This window comes from Ostrinia furnacalis, unplaced genomic scaffold (genome assembly GCF_004193835.3).
Source record: "Ostrinia furnacalis isolate ACB-3 unplaced genomic scaffold, ASM419383v2 OfSCF2341, whole genome shotgun sequence".
In the NCBI taxonomy this organism is placed as follows: domain Eukaryota; kingdom Metazoa; phylum Arthropoda; class Insecta; order Lepidoptera; family Crambidae; genus Ostrinia; species Ostrinia furnacalis.
In genome coordinates, this window is record NW_021132580.1 from 204964 (window position 1) to 225659 (window position 20696).

General features: G+C 34.8%; 1 protein-coding gene across 2 annotated transcripts in view; it reads left to right on the top strand.

The window, feature by feature from the left end:
* The window catches only part of LOC114355110 (uncharacterized), a 159807-nt gene that overhangs the window by 67351 nt on the left and 71760 nt on the right, over positions 1 to 20696 (top strand). Inside the window, exons 3-4 of one of the 2 annotated variants that reach the window (XM_028307788.1) lie at positions 1130 to 1183; positions 11209 to 11238. In XM_028307788.1, the coding sequence (XP_028163589.1) occupies positions 1132 to 1183; positions 11209 to 11238 (82 nt within the window). In that variant the 5' untranslated portion in view covers positions 1130 to 1131. The remainder of the gene's footprint in view (positions 1 to 1129; positions 1184 to 11208; positions 11239 to 20696) is intronic. The other variant, XM_028307789.1, reaches the window with a different exon arrangement.

Sequence of the window (20696 nt, forward strand, 5' to 3'; positions counted from 1 at the left end):
TACTTCAATTACTATTTTAAAAAGTTCAATGTACAACCGAGGACTCTTCTACCACCAATGCATACCTACTTATTTTATTTACTTTACTTAGATGACACTTTAACGTGCCTACTTGATCTGTAGAGCCAAGATTTATATCTCAAAACTGGACAAGAAGTCAATGTTCCCTTTGGCTCACAAAAAGTAATATTACCTACCGTCATTCAAAAAACTTATTGAAACGGAATCTCATACTAATGACCCTCAGAGCTCTCCGCTACGACACATTGAAGTTTGAACCAACATAGTATGAGGTAGAGATATTCTTTATAACAACTGAATAGGGTTCAATATGAATTAAGCCGTTTTTTAAGTAAATAACCGAGCAAAAACCATGCTCGTCGACAACCAAACAGGTAGTGTTTTGCTAAATATAGGTAGAGCACATCACTTAAATCAAGTTAATGATACCCAGACTAATAGTAAGTGCGAAAGAAAACGCTACCTTCTGCCAAAAATAACTTGAAGATCCATGAAAGTTTTTATGGGTTATTAGGGAAGGGAAAATAAAAGACAGAAACTATATTAGTTACATATTTTCTGTTATTGAGGACTATTCCCACCTCTCGTTTCAAGAGTTGGCTACACAGCGATCCTGGGATGGGTACCAGATGGTTGCAGCGATCCTGGGATCTACAGCCAAAAACTTGTATAAACCCAACCAGTGAAGGTCAAGTTTGTCCCGGGGGAAAGTTAAACCGTCATTGGACCCGTAGCAAAATTGATCAAAAGAACGTAGGAGTTCGAAGTTAAGGTTCGGCTTCTCTCTAGTGCAAAGCGGAATTTTCTGTTACTACTGTCTACTTTGCACTGAAAAATTTATACTAGCTAAGAAGATGACGAATGGCGACTCGAAGTAAATATCAAATCACTACCGTCATGGTTGGCCTGCAGCCTTCGACCTCCAGGAATGTTTTATAATAATTATAGAGATGAAGCTCAAATGCAAAATAATTAGGTAGGTGATCGCTATAAAATTAAATTAAATACTACTTGCAGCTACTTCTACACTCAGTTAAAAGTCGTCCGTTAACCTAGTATTATTAAGATAAAAAAAATATTGCTAAATTGTAATTTTGTTTTGTTACAGCGATGTCGGCCGATGGGTCGACGACAGATATCAATGTGCTGCTCAACGATACCGGTAAAACATTTTATTTATTTATTTATTTTATTTTAATAATTAACATATTTATTATTTAGTTACTCGGTTGGCTGCATAATGCTTTTACTTTGTATTGTAACTCACCTTTATATGTTATGCACAAAACCTGACATCTATTGGTATACTGCTGCACTATGTACTCTGTGAAAAATTCCCTTCAAAAATCACGCTTGCATTTACTCAGTTCAGGAATTTTATAACAGATGGCGTTATTTTGCGCCACCTATCGGAAAACTTCGTAACTATCTAGTGGTGACGTATCTCCGTAACGATAGCTTAGTAGTGCTAAAAGTACTCGGTAGATGGCGCGTATCTGTAGTTACTAGAAATAACGTTAGATGGCGCTAGGAGCTAAACAGCACACAACTTTAAGTTGAATTGCTGTTTTCAGTTTAACGAAATAGATGTCGCTCGCAGTCAACTAAATTAGTATGACTATGAAAAAGACATCCAAGCAAAAATTTAAAATCCTCGTTGATTATGATATTCCTAGGCTCCTAGCCACAATAAAATTTGTTGAAATGTAATTAACATTTGATAGTTAACCGTTGTTTTCTCATCATAAATCCACAAAAATTCATTCTTATTCTTATTTTAATTTAAAAAATTCTACATGGAAGTAGATAATCAGGCGACTGTAAATAAAACCTGTAAGAAATTCAATCAATCCATAACAGGATTTCATGTTCAGAACGAGACCTCGCGTCACTGTGACGCCACACGGTGGTCCCGATTTAATAAAACATGGACATTGATGCTAGAAGCACGAATTTTTTTTTGATGGTTACTGCTATGATAACTAATAAGGCAAAAAAATATTACAATCCTGCGACGTCTATTTCGTAGTAAAAAAAAATATATAGATATTTTTTGTATGGAAGAAATTACGTTTCTGTAAATTTTTCGAAATTCTTATACGATGTCAAGATGCCGATCACACATGTTATAAAACAAGTGATTCTGAGTATTTCATGCGAAGATACTTGTCACTTATCTCTGCGTACTTTTGAGTTATCGAGGGTTGAAAAATCGATTTTTTTATATTAAATATTTCCACGAAAAATTGCCAAAATTACAATATGGTGTATAAGGGACACCTTTGATGACACATAACAACGACTCGCACTCGCGCGCGCTCGTATGCATCAGCTTTTAATAAAATAAAATAAAAAATTAAGGGAAATACTTAATACAACGTTGTATGTATAGGTCCGCTGGCCGTCAAAAAGTAGCTTATACGAGAGGTTGCCCAATTTACAATATGTCCATCATTGATAACTCACACAAACATCATCTCTCNACATCGTTAAAGAATTTCGAAAAATTGACAGAAACGTAATTTCTTCCATACAAAAAATATCTATATATTTTTTTTTACTACGAAATAGACGTCGTAGGATTGTAATATTTTTTTGCCTTATTAGTTAACATAGCAGTAACCATCAAAAAAATTTTCGTGCCTCTAGCATCAATGTCCATGTTTTATTAAATCGGGACCACTGTGCGCCATCTGTCGTATTATGGAGGCAAAGCCAATTAGCATGACACCGTGATAGTTATGTCAACATGACTGTGGTTATCGATAGGTGGTTATTCATGTCGATATATCGATAAATGAAAGTAGGTATAGGTACCTATATCTTAAATACTTTAATCTCAATAACAGTTTCTTCTTAATTTCTCTTGTAATTTTTAAAAATACAACATTATGTTTCTCTAATAAACATTACATTTAATTTTGATAACAAATGACATAATAACAACAAGTAACTGCTTATTATGGTGTCGGAACCTTGCAACACGTATTATTATGAACTTAGTTACATGTAGGTAGGTACCTACTTAGGTATTTAATAATGTGCATGATCATCACACACTCACGTGCGTGCGTGCAATTAGATATATTGTCCGTGTTTTTGTCCTGCAAATTAAATATCTTTTATTTTTAACACCTCTTCGTGATTAATAACTTTAAAATAAAAAATATATCACATCACTACCTAAAGGTCGGTCATCAATAAGTAGAGTAGTAAGTAAAGTAGGTTCCTACCTACTAACTAGTAAATGAATGAGTCAATGAATTTTAATTCATTCATTGATGAATTGGCTGGGAAATCTGATCACCATACATAGATGTAAGCCGTGACGTCAAGACTATGATGCAACATTGATTTCCAGTATGGTTTTCTTACGTGGGGTTTTTGTGATATAAGATTTGGCGTTGACGATTGTTGCTGTAATGAAGGTAGCTTGTTTTTATGCACAGAGGTAGGTAAGTATTGGAAAAACCAATCTTTACAATGACAAAAAGTAGATAAAATACCTAACAATGTAGGTAAGTTTATTGGTTAAGTAAAGGAAAATACCTGAGTTACTACCAAGAATTCTTTAACATAAAATGATAAAATAATTTGATTGTAAGGATTTGTTAATTTATAATTAATTTGTAATTGACAAGGGCAGCGCAGGAGCCAGGACCGTTCATTGTGGAAAACCTTGGGGGAGGACTTTGACCAGCAGTGGACGTCATTTGGTTGAAACGAAGGATTTGTTTGAACGATCAATATTACTTAGGCCTCTAAGTACATAAACTTTAACAGTCACAGAAAAGAATAAAGTTCAAACAACTCATACTCAACAGCTTACACCTATTGAAATACTAATTTAAACGTAAGAATGGGTTGTGTGATCTATTTTACTAACTAAGCTATTTGTTACATTATGTATAGTACTTTACGTATTTCTCAATGAGTCAAAATAAATCAGAGTTGGCTCTAGTTTTTCCGCATGCTTGTATGATATTTTTTAACTTATGTTGGTAACAATTACGGATATAAAATAACACAACTTGATTAACAAGTAACAACACTGTAAATAAACATAAACACTTGAGTCATATTTGATTTTCCAGTGGAAACTTAATATGGAATGACAAATCCAGGAAACAAAGTCCGTGGAATGGAAAACGAAATAGTTTTGCGCAACTGTATCAATTTATTACATAACTTGTATTTCTTTGTTATTACATAAGATAAATAAGCCCAGTAGAGTCACTTCGTTTTACCCAAATGACAAAAGCCTACCCCGAGAATTTCCGCAACGACCGGTCTTGCACAGTTGCACCCCCTGCATCCAGGTGCTTCCCGCGACCTTCACCAGACGTCGGTCCACCTAGTGGGAGGCCTGCCCAGACTGCCCACACACTCCGTCTTTCAACTCGTGATCGCCATGCCACTCAAGTACTTTTCTACCTCAGCTTTTTTGATGAACTGAACTTTCCAAAAGTAAGATTGGATTGGAGGTTACAATAGTTTTGCTGCAAACCTTGACTTATTTACCACTAATGGGTTAACAAAAGATCTTAATGGAATACGTGGAAAAAAGATGAGAGCTCTACAGTGTATTTTAAAGAGCCTACTGCAATTCACTATAGTTATATCAACATGGTAATCTTTCTTTTATTTCCGCGCGCATACTTCGTGTGATTCCTATGGAAACATAGTTAAATCGTGTAAAGATTTTTATCTAAATTGTAACTATGAAGTATGGATATTTACAACGGCCATAATTCACTCTTTATGACCCTGCCCTGAGCACTTAATGTAATAAAATAACTAGAAAGAAATGAGATTTATTTAATTTAACGAATGATTTTTGTACCGTTCAGACTAACAATCGGGTTTAAGACCCGTATTAGGGTATTTNCCCATTAAGAATGTTTAACCATAGGGCATGCTATTCTTAAACAAGGAATACGAGAAGAAAAGTATACTTAAAAATTTTGATGGAACAATACCGATTTCCCAGAGATTCCATTATCAGAGGCTGATCTAATGAAAATGAACCATCTCATTTCTTAAGTTTGTTCAAATGTAAACTTTGTTTTTCATTCATTGATGACGTTCTACCTATCTGTGTAAAGCAGACCTTACTCGATGGACCTACACGTAGGTTTGCCAGGTCCAAAATCACAAAAGCCGGACTTTGTGCTTCATTTGGCCAGTCATTTTACCCTAAAAGCCGGACATGTGACGGGGAGGAAGGGGGGGGGGGGTGCAATTAGTGTCAACTCAGAGTGAGTACCTACTATCATCATCGGTTGCTAACGAACATCCTGATGCGTGCGCTTCATATGATTCTGTGGCTCGAGTTTCGCCTGGCGCGGCAACCAAATAAAAAGCCTAACAAAAGCCGGACAGGCCGGACAAGGCAATATTTGGCCGGACAACTCCCTAAAAAGCCTAACATGTCCGGCTAAAGCCGGACGCCTGGCAACCCTACCTACACGGTCTGGTGATGGACGCGGGAAGCACCTGGAATCTAGATGCGGATTAAAATTGATAATTTAATACCTAACAAACCAAGTTGAGGCAGGTTAGGTATTCCCCTCATCATAATGAATGCTTGTCGAATTTTTAAAACGATAAATATTTCCAAATTACCCAATAACAGATTTATTTTACTGAACGTCATAAAACGTGTTTTCGGGTAACTCCTTGCTCGAAGAATGAAGTTTTTAATTTGTTATTATCAGGTAAAGAACATCAAAGTTGATTCGATGTGGTCAGGATCGTGACGTCAGTGGCGATATTGCATTACAGATGACGTAGACCATCTAGGATAAGTTTACTGCGGAGAAGGAAAAGTCCAAGGAGGATTTATTATTGCTTAATCACCGGTTCTCTACTGTCATTGTAACTTACAAGAGCAAATCCACACGTAGATAACTCGACAACTCGTTGATCTTAAGGTTGCCCTTATCAGCAACGATGTAAGAGCGACTTTTGCAGTACAAATGTCACACTTGGTGTGCTGTGCAGTTGTAACGTATACATTAGAGATGAAACGGATATCCGGTAACTATCCGGTAGGCCGGATATCCGGCCTAAATTTACTATCCGGCCGGATACCGGATAGTAACTCACTATCCGGCCGGATACCGGATATTAAAAAACTACGACAATTTCCTATTAATAAAATGAAATACATTAATCTTTTAGGTAAACATCAATAAAATGGCTTATAATAATGACGGCTTTTATTTAAAGTCCAAAAAGTTACAAATGCCTTTAAAAAAACTAATTTCTTTTTCTGGGCTATTCACTCTAATGACGAATACATAAATAGTAAATATCTGTTAAGTCGAAATAAATATTGCCAAATAAAATAGGTGATCTTTTTTTCACTGATGATGGTCTGATGTCATGATACAATTCAGTCAGATTACGCAGCAAGTAAACTAATTTTTAGGACATCATCCATTTTGGTCCAAAATCAAAAGTGCCGGCCAAAAAATAAAAGTGCTGTATTCTGATAGAACATGTCCGCCTTAGTATTTGTTACTATGGCACCAAAGCTGTAGCACGACTGTGCATCGTAGTATTCTCTCAAATACAGCTAAATGCTAAGGCGGACGTGTTCTGTCAGAATACAGCACTTTTTTTTGTTGGTCGGCAATTTTTATTTTGGACCAAAAATGTATGGATGATGTCCTTTTCGCTATTCAATCACACACTCACGATGGCAACCGAAATCGCCCGAATTGATCTGCCCCCTAGACAAGTGGCAAAATCTGTCATTCTATTCGGACTGATTCGATTTTCGAAAAGTGTGACTAGTCTAGTCTACTAATAGACCCACTGATCGCGTTCGAAGCACCTAAACTCGTCACGACATGCAACGAGACAATGGGCCAACTATCCGGCCGCCGGATATCCGGCTATCCGGCCTAGCAGCTGGCCGGATATCCGGTATCCGGTATCCGGCCAAACAACTATCCGTTTCATCTCTAGTATACATGTGACCCCCTTCGACAATGTTTGCGGTTTCAGAAACCTTAACGTGGCGCCGCGCCGCCGTCACGTTTGTATGGGGCCAGGGTTATCATAAAAAGGTCTTTTGCAGTTATTAATCTTTTCTTCTAACACTGGTGACCAAATAAAGAATCAATGGGTTACGTATGTAATGTAAGATAGATAAGAAATAGTTTCATATTTGACAGCACTTGAACTTGCTGCTTCGGGATTAAAAAGCACTTCCTTTTATCAAAAAAATATAGGTATGCTAATTAAATTTTTACAAAACTAAATAAAGTTTAACAACCCTGTATTCGGCTCTCTTCTCCAAAACAAAGCGCAGGCGCACGTGGATTTTCTTATTTCTTCTTCACTATTTTTGTTTTTCCGCGTATTTTACAGAAAATTAACGACACTACTCCTAGCATTAACATGATTAATCCATTTCGTTTTGCGTCAAATGATCACACATTTGTTTTTTACGGAAGAAACAAGTTATTTTAATTAATTAGTTTAGAAAATTGAGGAGTTCTCAGAACTAAGTCAGCTAACTTTAGAAATTCTGTGTTATCTATAGAGATCGCAGTTAAGAGGCTCAAGCAAGAGTTTACAATTAAAGGCTTATTTATTTTGCCAATGGTCACGCGCAGGGTTCCGTAGTCTTTGTCTTGCTCTATGCATCGTGATCACCAATGAAAATTAATTATCACGAGAATATGTCACAATATCCTATAGATAGAAGAATGTTGTTTGTTTTTGTGATTATGACAGCCATTTATTTGCATGAAGAGAACACAGTCATGTGAAAATAATTTAAATCCACACAAGGGTGGTTCTATGTAAAATACCCTCGTACCTACCTACCTACTAAGATAACTGCTTTTCAGCTTATAACATAAGACTTCTGAATGATAAAGTAATTTAATTATTATTAACAATCTCTCAGTTTGGTGCATAAAACTTCCAAATAACGTTTGTTTTGAAGCCTGAAAAAATACAACTGAATTGTTATGTTTTTCGATACTTAAAAACACGATTTATTACTACTTGTTTACTAGATAGTTAAAGTAAATGTTTTGACTTTTAACCGGTATAAATACGCAGCGAAATCTACGCAGTTTTTACCCAACTGCTCGAATGTTTATTTGTCAGTCAGCTGTCAAATAAAGTCTTTGTATGAAACATCATTACATAATTCAGAGAATTCGAGAGGATTAGATGGTACCTACCTACTTGGTGCAGTGCCGTGTGAGCCACGTCATTGTAAGTAAAAGCTAAAAGCTATAGAAAATGCTGAAATTGAAAATATAGGTAAAACTATTTGTATTTTAGGTGGTAGCTAAACAATTTTCTCAACAAAAATACATAAATTTTTCAAAATGTTGCAGACAAATTATTAAATCAGACTTTTCTTGAAACGACTTTATGTAAAATTCCATGACTTTTTTAATGTTCTGAGGAGAATTTCGATATTTGAATGCTTTCATTTAAATGTAATGATCAAGATTAATATGATCATTTACCGGGGGCCGGATCAGTTTGACCTCATTATTGTATGTTATAAATATCGATAACCACACAAATCACATGGGTGACCTGAGTGAGATCTCACTGAATGTCAACATGAAGCCAGCACCAGTTCAATGTCCAGAAGTTATTACTTACTAACTGGTTAGTAGGATTAAAGGGTTCGAATCCATGACCTTTCCGCTCCAAGGCGACTGCTCTTACCACAGTGGCTATGGTCAGATTTATTGTTCTTAAATGTATAATGTTAAGCCTTAGTCAGTCTTAACCTTTATGCAGAAGATTTTTTAATGTGATAAACACTTTCTAACATTATGTAGGCAATCCAGATAACCTGATCCCATTTACCAACAATATGCTGTGTCATGTTAATTTAGTGGTTAACTACTTAGTGTCAGTCAGTAACTTTCTCATCACAAGATCTGTGAGAACAAACGTTTTTGCATCTTCATGTCTTAATTACCGCTTCATTATCTTGATAATTTGTCTCCGTGACGAAATACAGCGGCAAATTGCATACAATCAGCCCGTTCTCAGGCTTATCAAGTATCAAGGAACTCTGATCCGAGGGCACGGGTCTATTCCATCGATAACAATCTTGTTTTCTTACTTAGCGAATTGGTTTGACTCTCACAACTCTCTAGTGTTCGTCATAACACTTTTGATATCTCTTATCACAGATATTTGTCATGTAGATGCTTGAGTCCCATCTGTCCAGGTGCAGAATGGATCCTTACTTATTTTGGGACCAGGTAAACGAAAATCAAGACAAAGTTCAGAATGTTTGAGAACTTTCTCCTTATGTGCAAGTTTGCTTTAGATTTTTATTGTTTACCTATCTAATAAACGACAACGGTTAAATTGTACATAAAAGACGTTTAATTAAGGTAACAGACAGACACACAGAGAGCGGCTGATTTCATAATGAGCTGAGATTACAGAAGAAACAGATTAACGAGCTATAATTATAATTGCAAGATAACGTTATCAGGCCCCCTGGAGACGAGAATAATTCCACAGTATTGTAGTTATATTTATTTTTATCCGAATGCTTGACGTCTTTGCGTGGCAGGTCAGTGTCAGTAGCAACATAATACTAACATTACACGTATTTGTCGAGGATTATCATAATATCCCCAAGGGAGATCAATATGAGAGTAATGGTCAGTTAAAGGGCAGAGTGAAACTTTTTTTATTACTTTTATTATTTGGTACAATTACCATCCACCTAAATAAAGCAAATTTTATAGTTATTTACACAACTTGAGCTAAATATAGCTCATCCTTCTTCTTCTGTCTTGTTGTATTTTAAATTAACTTAATGAAACCTGGAGTAAAATCTTGAGCTGTTACATTTTATGCGGCTGATCAGTAAGTTATTCAATTGCATTAGATACCTACACAAATCGTGTTAAATCCCCTTTTATATTATTTACTATGACTGTGAATACAGTCTGTCCCTTACAGCGACACCAATACCACACCTATTAAATACATTCAATGATACATGATAATAACATTCAATTTCCTACTAACAACTTATTGTTTTCATACATATTACAGAATTGTCATAACATTTCGAGATAAAAATATTTCTATTGTTGTCAAGTAACACTGTTTTCAGAATCAGATGGTGCAATACGTTATTTTTCGTGCATATCATAATTTTAATCATTGTTTGGTTCGTGTTAATCACGTGTGGACGTCATATTTGGCCTTTTTCATCAGCTGTGACCAAATTGTAACGCGTTGAGCAAATACGCATCTACGTCATAGCGTGTTTGTGATTTCGGTAATCTAAATGACACAAAGGCTGATCAAAAACATTACTAACGTTTTAACGTAAACAACCCGTTTTAGATGCGTTAAGGTCAGTTTGTATTTTCCTTTTTAGTTTTACTGTACAGATTTTGAAGATTAAGAGCTTAGAGTAAAACGATTGTAGATATTAGTACACACTGCACGCGGCATCTTGCAAATTTCAATTCTGTAGGCAATAAAACAACAATTAAAAACGATCAGATCTCAGATACGGTAAGACAACAAAGCATACAATGGGAGAATACCAATAACCGCGGAAACGTATAGAACGAGGAAACAATTGAAGACTCCTGCGCAAGCGCTGTTGTGTTCTTATAAAATGGAATTATTGACTTGGCTTTACCGTTATTCCCTTTTACGTAATGACACTCGAGTTATCTATGGTAATGCAGTTGGCTAATGATGGTATTATGCATTTAAATATGGCGCCTGGACCGTATTCCTCTACCGTACTACATTTTAGTTTTTCTACAATCTAAAATCGTGACGCAAAACGTCACAAGTAGGTGTTTCGTTAAAAATATTCCAATTTTCTATGTTGCAACAATAATAATATAAAGTAATTCTTTTATATGAAACAATTTAACAATTTAAGAGGTGCAATCAATTTATTTGATGATCACGTTACGATTTTTTCTTAACTTTGACTTTATTCAATTTATTATTTTAGATCATTGTTTCTTTTTCGCTTTTGATTGCACGCGTAAAAATTATGTAACGTGTTTTTTTTTCTCTTGAGTTATTTAAGAAAACTTGTCGTAATCATCCCTAGTAATTTTAGATGTTTCATAATGTGGAGGCCTTGTTTTTTGCACGCACTTCATTGCATTTTTTCACACATTATTGTTTTTTTCATTTCAGAGTCAGATCTCACCAGTTTATCGCATGTTGGTAAGTGGACCATTTTTTATTTGTCATGGTTATACTGTGAAATCGAGCATAACAATAATAATAGTATAATTTTACAGTGGGAAGTAAAAAATGTTGTTTTGTTTTGAGACGTTAAAGACTCAGACAGATATTTAATAAAATTAAATAAAAAATTATCTAACTATGTATATTCTGTTAATTACGTAAATAATCTAAGAATGCTGAATTCACAGTCTAGCTGCAACATACTTTACATCTATTTGCATTCTTATTTTGTTTCAAGGTGGCTGGTAATTACTAAGAAACATTAGATATTTCGAGAACTGTATTTTAGTTTATTTCTGAAAAACATTGATCTCTAGTTTACTCAGTAATGTTTGTTTTGTTACATAATATGTATAAAAGGACTTCCTGTTTTCTCAATTTAGCACTAATTAATTCTAAGCTTCTTTGGCGGCCAATTTTACTGTAGTTTTCTATGGATTTGTTACCTTATTTTTTAATTAATTCAAATGATTTCCTGATGCAATCTCAGAAACTATTACTTAGTTAAATTACAATAAAAACATCGTGATAAACAAGACGTGACTGATAAACGTATAAATTATTTGTATTTATCACAAATATTATAGGTAGATAATGTGTAGGTATACCATAAACATCATACTCGTACCATCTGTTCATTCACAATAAAGAAAGATAATGGAATATTTTGCAAACCTTAAACCCTTTTGGGAAAGAAAATAAGGTACAATAGGTAGCTACTACTATTCGGCATTAATATAAGTTTACACAAAAATAAGTAGAGGACAAATAAATATTATATTACTTACTTACTTAGATTAATAAAACCTAGATGGATAGTCTCATACAAACGCNAGCAATAAAACTTGCAGAAGTTGACATCAACAAGCTGTTTACCCAACTAGCCAACTTCTGCAAGATTTACACAGTGGTGCCAGCTTGCGGAAGTCAATTTCTGCAAGTTTTGTTGCTTCAAAGTCAGAGACACTGAAAGATGCAGGTGACGTCTCCCTTAAGATTTGATCCCACTGTTTTTCCATTAGGTCAGAATCAAATCAACAAGATTTTTCTCTTGAAATTTCAAACGAAACTGACACTGATTTTACATTAGCAAATACAAAGTTTACTAGCGTCCTTCGCAGTCGAAATGTTTATATGTTGAAATAACATACAAGTTTTGACGCTACGAGTATAGCAGATATTGACTTGATTATTTTAACTGTTCGCTCACATCATAACCTTGTCTGTCAGTTAAGTTTCAGATGTTAAGACTGGATTTCGTAGTAAATAAACAACATAATTCACGTTTTCTCAAACGTATTAGTAGAGACTATTACAATGTATTTTTAAATACTTAGGTTGAGTTGTACCACCTAACTTTGACCGTAACTTTAACGATAACCAGTGTTTTTGTATGGAGTTTCACAGATTTTTGACGTTTGTCAAAGTTAAAGTAAGATGGTGCAACCCAGCCTTTACTATACTCAAGTGTCATTGCTCTATCAGGAGTAGGTAAAAAATATACTTAGTAAACGTTCATTACAACAATAAATACAAAACAACATTGTGGTTTTGTAAAACAATATATTTTGATATAATACAAAAATATAATACAAAAATTACAACAAATTGTCACTTTGATATCTTTTCTTTGCCTTTCTAGTTTTTATGATAACCTAGTTATTCGTTTCCCATTAGCATCCATAATGGTTCTTAAGAACATCACTTCTCACAACACTCATATTGTACCAAATTAATACAATGGCCAGACAGTTCGTTAGATCCTCATCGATTAATATGTACGAATTGCTCCGTGATAGGTGGGGCGACTATCGTTACTAGTGCGTTTCAATTAAGGTTGATGGCTGTAATTCAGTCTTTCCCAAAGTGGGCGATAACGCTCCCTTGTGGGCGCTGCAGGCTTAAAGGGGGGCGGTAAGAGACCCAGAAAAAAAATCGGGACGTTGTGTAGAGGCTTGGGAGGCGTCATCTACTAGGAGGACTCTTACAGTTACTTTTTTATTTTATACTTACTACTTACTTTTTTATTTTATTTTTGGAACCTCATAACTTCTGAACGGGCAAATTTGGGCGCGTGCTGATAGTGTAGGATTATAGTCAACAAGCCATAAAACAAGGCTCAAGTAGTTTCAAAGCAAAATCTGTCAAGGCTTTGTCGAAATCGACCACTTTATGTTTCATTCCATACAACAAAAATGGAAAATGTTTTTTTCCAGCCAAACTATTGGTTTTAGAGAAAAACGTTTAATGATATTTATTCATCAGAATAACATACCCTATCGATAGGTATTTTTTTAAACAGAAATTGTGAAAAAAAAGTCGCTTGTTTTATTACTAATAATTTTATTAAAATGTGTTTTTATCAGTAATTTAAGGTTAATTTACATTACTAACGTATAGAATCTTTATATTTTCGTTAAATCTTTAAAGATATTCCAAAAAAAAGTCACTTTTACTTGCTTTTTTTTAATTTTTCAGAACCTCATAACTTGTGAACGGGCAACTTTGGGCGCGCGCTCATAGTGTAGGATTATAGTCAATAAGCCATAAAACAAGGCTCAAGTAGTTTCAAAGCAGGTTCTGTCAAGGCTTAGTAGAAATCGACCACTTTATGTTTCATTCCATACAACGAAAATGGAAAATGTTTTTTTCCAGCCAAACTATTGGTTTTAGAGAAAAACTTGTGCAGCATTTATTCATCAGAATAACGTAACCTATCGATAGGTGTTTTTTTCAAATAGAAATTGTGAAAAAGTTCGCTATGTCCATAAATCTCAATTTCGATCCATAGTGGGGCGCTAAAAATAATTTATTCTCAAAGTGGGTAGTAGACTAAATAAGTTTGGGAACCGCTGCTGTAACTGATATTACTAGAATGGTGTGGAAAGAATCGATATTGAACTGTGTTGCCACTTTTTGACGATAATTTCATGTTTAGATGCCAACCGTAACACTGTCGACCTTCCTTAAATATGGGTAAAGAAAAAAAAGGTTTTAATTATCAAAAAAAATCTCAAACCTGTCCAATAACCTGGGTTGCACCGTCTATCTATACAATCAAAACTATACAAAAACACCGGTTGTAGATATAGTGTGATGCAACTAAGCAACTTAAAATTGATGAGTCACGGTTAATGTATAAAATCACTTATTTAGTTTCAATAAAAATAAATAAATAACCATTTCTGATCAAAACTTGGCCCATTTTGTACTCGCTTCAATTTTACAACACGAGTGTCACGACAACATAAAAATAAAATTAAATGTGAATTGAAAATAATATATGTGGTTCTTTTATCTTTTTTTCATGATTCGTTGCAACTAATTTAACCTATTCAGAGTTTAGAGATCTACATCTTTAAGTAGAGCATCACACTAAAGTTACAATTACTGGTTTTAAGAAATCACTCAATCAATTCGTATACCTAATCTATTTAATTAGGCAATTAACAATGATGTTATAGTAAAAGTGTTAAGTTGCCAGTAGTAAATAATTTTAGGCCAAGACTTTTTTTTCAGATGCGACTCTTCTTGTTCTAAAAAAAATTAATAACTTTTTTTATTTCTTGAAAGTAAATACACCACCACGAGGTGAATCACCAATCGGATAAGCCATTAAATACCTCAAATCTTTACCCCATATAATTTTTTTTTTCTTTTCATCAGTTAACCGGTTATTTGGATCTTCCGTATTTGAATCTAAAGCACATATTTTATTATAATAAGGTACCTAATTCCTTTTTTCTTTTCTTTTTTGCAGTTCATAATGGCATGAATATTTTTATAAGTTTATTAGTTCTTTTTAATTGAATGGTTAATACGTAAGCTGTCCCTGGCAAATTGCCAAAAGTTCAGTCGCCGCTAAATATTTAACTACCTACTTGCGTTATGTAGTCATATTGTTTATTTGTTTTGCTATAAGTATTATGAGTCGCTTGGCAAACGATTAGACGACATAAGTGGCATTAAAATTAGTTCCCGTATTTGAAAGAAAAAAAATGAAGACGTAATTTAAAATTAATCTTGTTAATACATAAAGGATACTCCAATCTATGCTCCCTATAATATAGTTGTTGGATCTTGCTGGAACTGCTGAAAGTCGTAGGTATAAAAATTTCTTTTGACAAATCAATAATGTGGTCTCCGCTTTTAAGAATCAACTGATCTTTCGGCTTTAGGCAATCTACCTAAATGCAATGGTTTTACGTAAACTTCAGTTGCACTTTGGACTGAGAACAAAAACAGCTGGAATCGGGCGTTTATCCAGAAGTCTGAATGCGGTAGAAAATTAATGTATGTTTATCAATAAACCGAGTAGATTTCCTAGTTTCTTGTAAACGTCTAAATAAATTAAGACTAGTGTACATAAATAAAACAGTGATTTGCAGTTTTAAAAATAAATCTATTGAAACCACTGTGCAGTGTCTTATGCAGCTTCTAAAATACTAAATACATTTTAAAATAAATAAATCGACCAATTTTGGTGAATACTTATTTGTCGAAGAGACTTGAATGCGTTGCGTTTGTAGACCCTAGACCTCCTGCATCTGTGTTGTTGATAATCAAAAGTATCACATTATTTCAATTAAAATAAATTATATAAACAGTACGGATGTCACAATATCCTTTATTAAAAAGTTCCCGGTATTTAGCCGTATTAATTTACACATGGAATGAATGGTTATTAATTAGTATCACTGCAGTCACGTTGCTCATCGCATGCTGTGTTACTTTTAGCTCCAGTCGTTACACATGCGGCTAATTTGTGTAAATAGTCTTGTTTTTATTTTACAATTACATTAATTGCTGTTACTTCAGCATGAACGAGGGAATTATTCTTAATTGGAGAAGACGGACGGTTGTCGCTTTCAATTGTGTCAGCAGTATTGCTAGGGGCTTGTTTAGTGCAAGCATTGTGATATGAATTAGGCGTCTGTACCTTTGTATTGTTTTGAACTTCGTTTTTTTCTAATAATATCATCAACAGTCACTTTGCAGTATTCGGGCAAAGAAGAAACCTCAGCCATAAGTGATCAGTAGCAAACATTACAGTCAATCTGATCACTCTCTGCAATATTATCAATTGATATTTAATCCGTGTCAGCTTACAAAAAACCTAAACTTACCTCCTACTAGTGGTAAGGTCATCAAGTCGTGATCGGTAACTACTTTGTACCATCTGCAATGTATTTTTTATGTTAAGATGATGCGAGCTATTTATTTTATTTAAGATTTAATTGACTAAATAAACAGAACACAACAAAAAACAAACCCTGACCTTGCCTAGATAATTTAACGGCTTCCGCAGAAGAATCTAGCTCTTGTTTTGTTTCAAGCAAATGTTATTGGCCCAAAAAAGAGGCCGTAAACTGTGGCTTCCTACGTTGTTGTAATTAAAAACAAAAAGCTAACTGGCTAGTTGTAATCAATTCGGTAAAAGAGCACGCATGTGTTTTGCGGGCCTATTTTTAATTTCCTGGTGCGCAGTTGGTCTCGCCTGATCTTGTCCAGAGAGCAGTAAATGAACAATTAACAGCTTCATTATTTGTCTTGGACAAAGACGCCTGAACCATCTAGAATTTTCGGTGTGTTTTTGTTTTACGATGACTGAATTCAGTCGCTTTATTCATAGTCCTTGTTGTATTGCAAGTATTGGAACTTCTTGGAATTGAATCCAATCATTAGGTACTAACCTCTTACCATAATCATTGTTAGAACTGACGGAAAAATATTCGAGAGCCTCTGAATTAGTGATTATGATAATTAAATTACTTCGAGGAATGCGCGCGACTTCAATAGGCGTTTTTGTTAGGTAGGTATTTTAGATGTAACATGACTAAAGACTTTTAAGGCAGGTTTCTGTTTCTGAAGACCAATATTTCTGAAGCTAGCTAATAAAACCAAGGCTTGTCTTACGTCATTTAAGAAGTAATTTAATAAGTACCTACACAGATATCAAGAATATCTAAGAGAGTCAGAAAAAATAACTAGAACTTCTATTAGAACGGATCGATATTTCAAATTCAATGCATGTAGATCACGGCACTGTCGATATTAATCTATTTATATCTAGGTCATTTTTAAATTGCATACTTAATATGCTATTATAAAATATAGTTCACTTATATCGTGCAGTCATTTGACCCAGAAAATTACGCAATATGACGAAGGAGGTCAGCTCAGTTCGTCACACATCACTCCCACCTACCTGGTAAAGAATTATTTTTATTTTCCATCACCCAAGGCTTGGAATTTTAATACAACACTTGCTCCCGTATCCCAAAGAGCTAGAGTTCAGAATCCAATGAGTTTATCGGAAAATTGAGATTGCATTACTTACTGGTCATGTTGTGACGCAGCTTGTCGACCCAGTAACCCAAATGTTCATGGAACTTTATAATTTGGTCGCTTTACATTAATATAGGCCAAATCATTCATGTTTGCTTCCATTGTCGTGTTACACGCAGTTCCAACTAAAACTAATTGCCGTCTGAATATTTTCTTTGTATTCTAACTTTTATTTTGGACTCTTTGCCGTTCTACTTTTAAATAGATTTCTATTTTCTTGGGCACAAAGAGCCGTTTTTCTCAGCGCCAGTTAAGTAATTTAATTCTTCTTCAGTGAAAAGATGCTGAACATACAAAATCAGCTCAGAATCTAGTAAATATCATAAGAAGATGAATACTTTAGTCAGAGTTTGAAACATTTCAACATTATTTTCGCAAGCTTTCGCTTGTTTTCCTCACATTTTCAAGAATATTCGAAGCCAAGTGTCGAACGAAATGACCGCATCAATTTTGCTTGTCGTAACAGCTTTCATCTTCCGAAACACGATTTTTGCGTGTAGTACTTACGTAATAGTGTTTGTCTGTCTGTCCATCATTAGCCGGGTAACCTTCAATCTCTTCCTAGTGTGTTGGATGTTTACTTCAACAAACCGCTGATTTCCTGAAGTGGCCGAACTGATTTGTAAACAAGTTCATCGATGGAAGCTGAATATTTCATTTATATGTTTTAATCCATAAGTAGTGTTCATAAATTATCATTATTCATTATCTTGAAATTCTGGTTCATTTGTTTCAGAGATTCTCAAACAAATAAAATGTAAGTCACAATCACAAGGTTGGGCCTGTTTTCCAATACGGACTACGGTAAATTGACCTTGATCTGATATGATGTAATATCCCCAAGACTTACCTACTGCATTCTTTGAATACAATTAGATCAGTATGCCCACTAATGATTTAATTGAAGTATATAATAGTACTGAGATAAGTATATTAAATAGAGCATCCATCGTATTATAGGGAGCTTCGTGATCAATTGATTTGCATCTAGCTATCAACTGTAATCTCAAAAAAACTCGAGTTCTTCGAATTCCCACAAAACGTTAGTCTAAAACGAAATTACCCACCTTTTTACATTTATTTCCCATCTATTTACCGCGAACGATGCTTTTGGTGGCGTGCGCATGAGTTTTATATTTCCATCTGACTCCCCACGTGACCAGCGAGCCCCTTGCGGTAGACCACTAGGCAGTGTGCAACAATCTTTACTCACATTTGTTTGCAATATACACATCGTTGGCTGCCAAGGCTGGCTCATCAGGTGACCAGGAAGACTAGCAGACTTGAATAGTGCACTATTTATATCGACGGAGGGGCGTGACTTTTGCGTCGTTTTTGCAGCGACATTTGTGCGCTTGGAAAAAGTTTGTAGATATAGCCTGTGACGTAGCAGTGACGTTTCCTTCACGCCTTCAAGATTGGTTAGTGACTCTTTGAAAAAAATTAATAGATACAAACAAGTCATTGAAAATTTTAATGTTGTTGCACAAGTTGCGCATGACTAAGCATTGTTTCTTTTCTCTTGCGTATCTACTTGACTATGTATTCTTTATGAAATTTAAGTTTACATGGAAGAACATTTTAACATAGTACGTCTTTGGTTTTCCCTACAGATGAATCAAACAAAATGTTTAAGTTTTCACATGATTCATTTCTCGCCCTTTCTTGTGTAGGATTGTATGTACTACGTAGGTGGCATAGATTATGCGCAGTGTTCAAGACGTTTTCTACAGGAAAACGATTAGCTGGGACTTACCTATCCTCAATGTACCATAATAATATTGATGACTTGCTTTTAAGGTCGTCAATTTCTATTGAATTTCCATAACAAATGATGGAAACTGACGCCAATCGCCTTTTGATGCGGTAGCGTAGTCTTTGTGGACTTGCCAGACGTCGTTATATCTTATTTAAGTCGTAATTATATTTATCACCGAAGCTAAAAGGCGTGAAAGCGTTTGACGTGGACTCCTCACGTTCACCACTCGAAAGAATAAACCACTTTAACAAAGGATGACTGAGATAAATATACTACTCACATTGGTCAAAGAAATAAACAAGTTTCTAAATATAATATACCAATACTTAAGATAACCTATTCTCTAATTGCCTATACATAAATTGCCAATATATGGATTATTCTGGATAAACTACGCCGAAAAGAGCGCTTATCTGATCATGGAAATAGAAAACCCAATTAATTGAGAACATAAGACAGACGTTTTTATAAAAGCAGTTTATTTTCGGTTTATTTAGCACAGCGAGCAAAGTGCAAGTGTTAAGACTTGTTTACGTTTGAATAACAAAGTGAGAGATATTTCAGGTGAAATTATATTGATATAGAGAATGATTTCTGTCAAATAGATGTGAACAGCGACAGTAACATTGATGATTTTATAGAAATTGGCAGCTATCTGGATTTGTACATTAGAGTCATTATACTGGTGTTACATAGGTTCCTTGAAAGTTTGTTCATACATACATACAGAAATGTCAATCTCGAATGCGAGCAGACAGCGTAGGTGTCAACATTCGAGCAACAATGTCAGACGGTGTCACGCGACGCTACGCAATTAGACGCTTTTCTCCGTCATGTCATTGAAACCCTACCAACTGAAACTGCACCTTATGCCTAAAACGTTTAATTACAATTTTTGATAACCACTAATTGCCAATGCGCAATTTTCGCCACTTGAGATACACTCGATGTTTGTCGTTGCGAACAAAAAAACCGTGACGTATCAACGAAACGTATGTTCCTTGTTTACGCGGATACTGTATTTTGCGGACTTGCGTCATAATGGATTTTCGGAAACGCAATAAATTCGCCAAGTTGAGGCACACCTCAAAGACACAGCTGTTACAAACAAAAACATCGTCTATAAAAACAAACAACGTGCTCTACAATTACGGGGGCAGATCAAGGTAAACACTGAGATCCTGAAGCTCCTCATGGTACCTAATTTATAAAAAAAGAAAAAGTCTGATTGGCTAGACAGTACTGTAAGTTTTATGTTTTCATGTCGTTTAACTACTAAACCCATAATCTAGTGGTAATCTTTCTTTGATTTCATACATCAAAACAA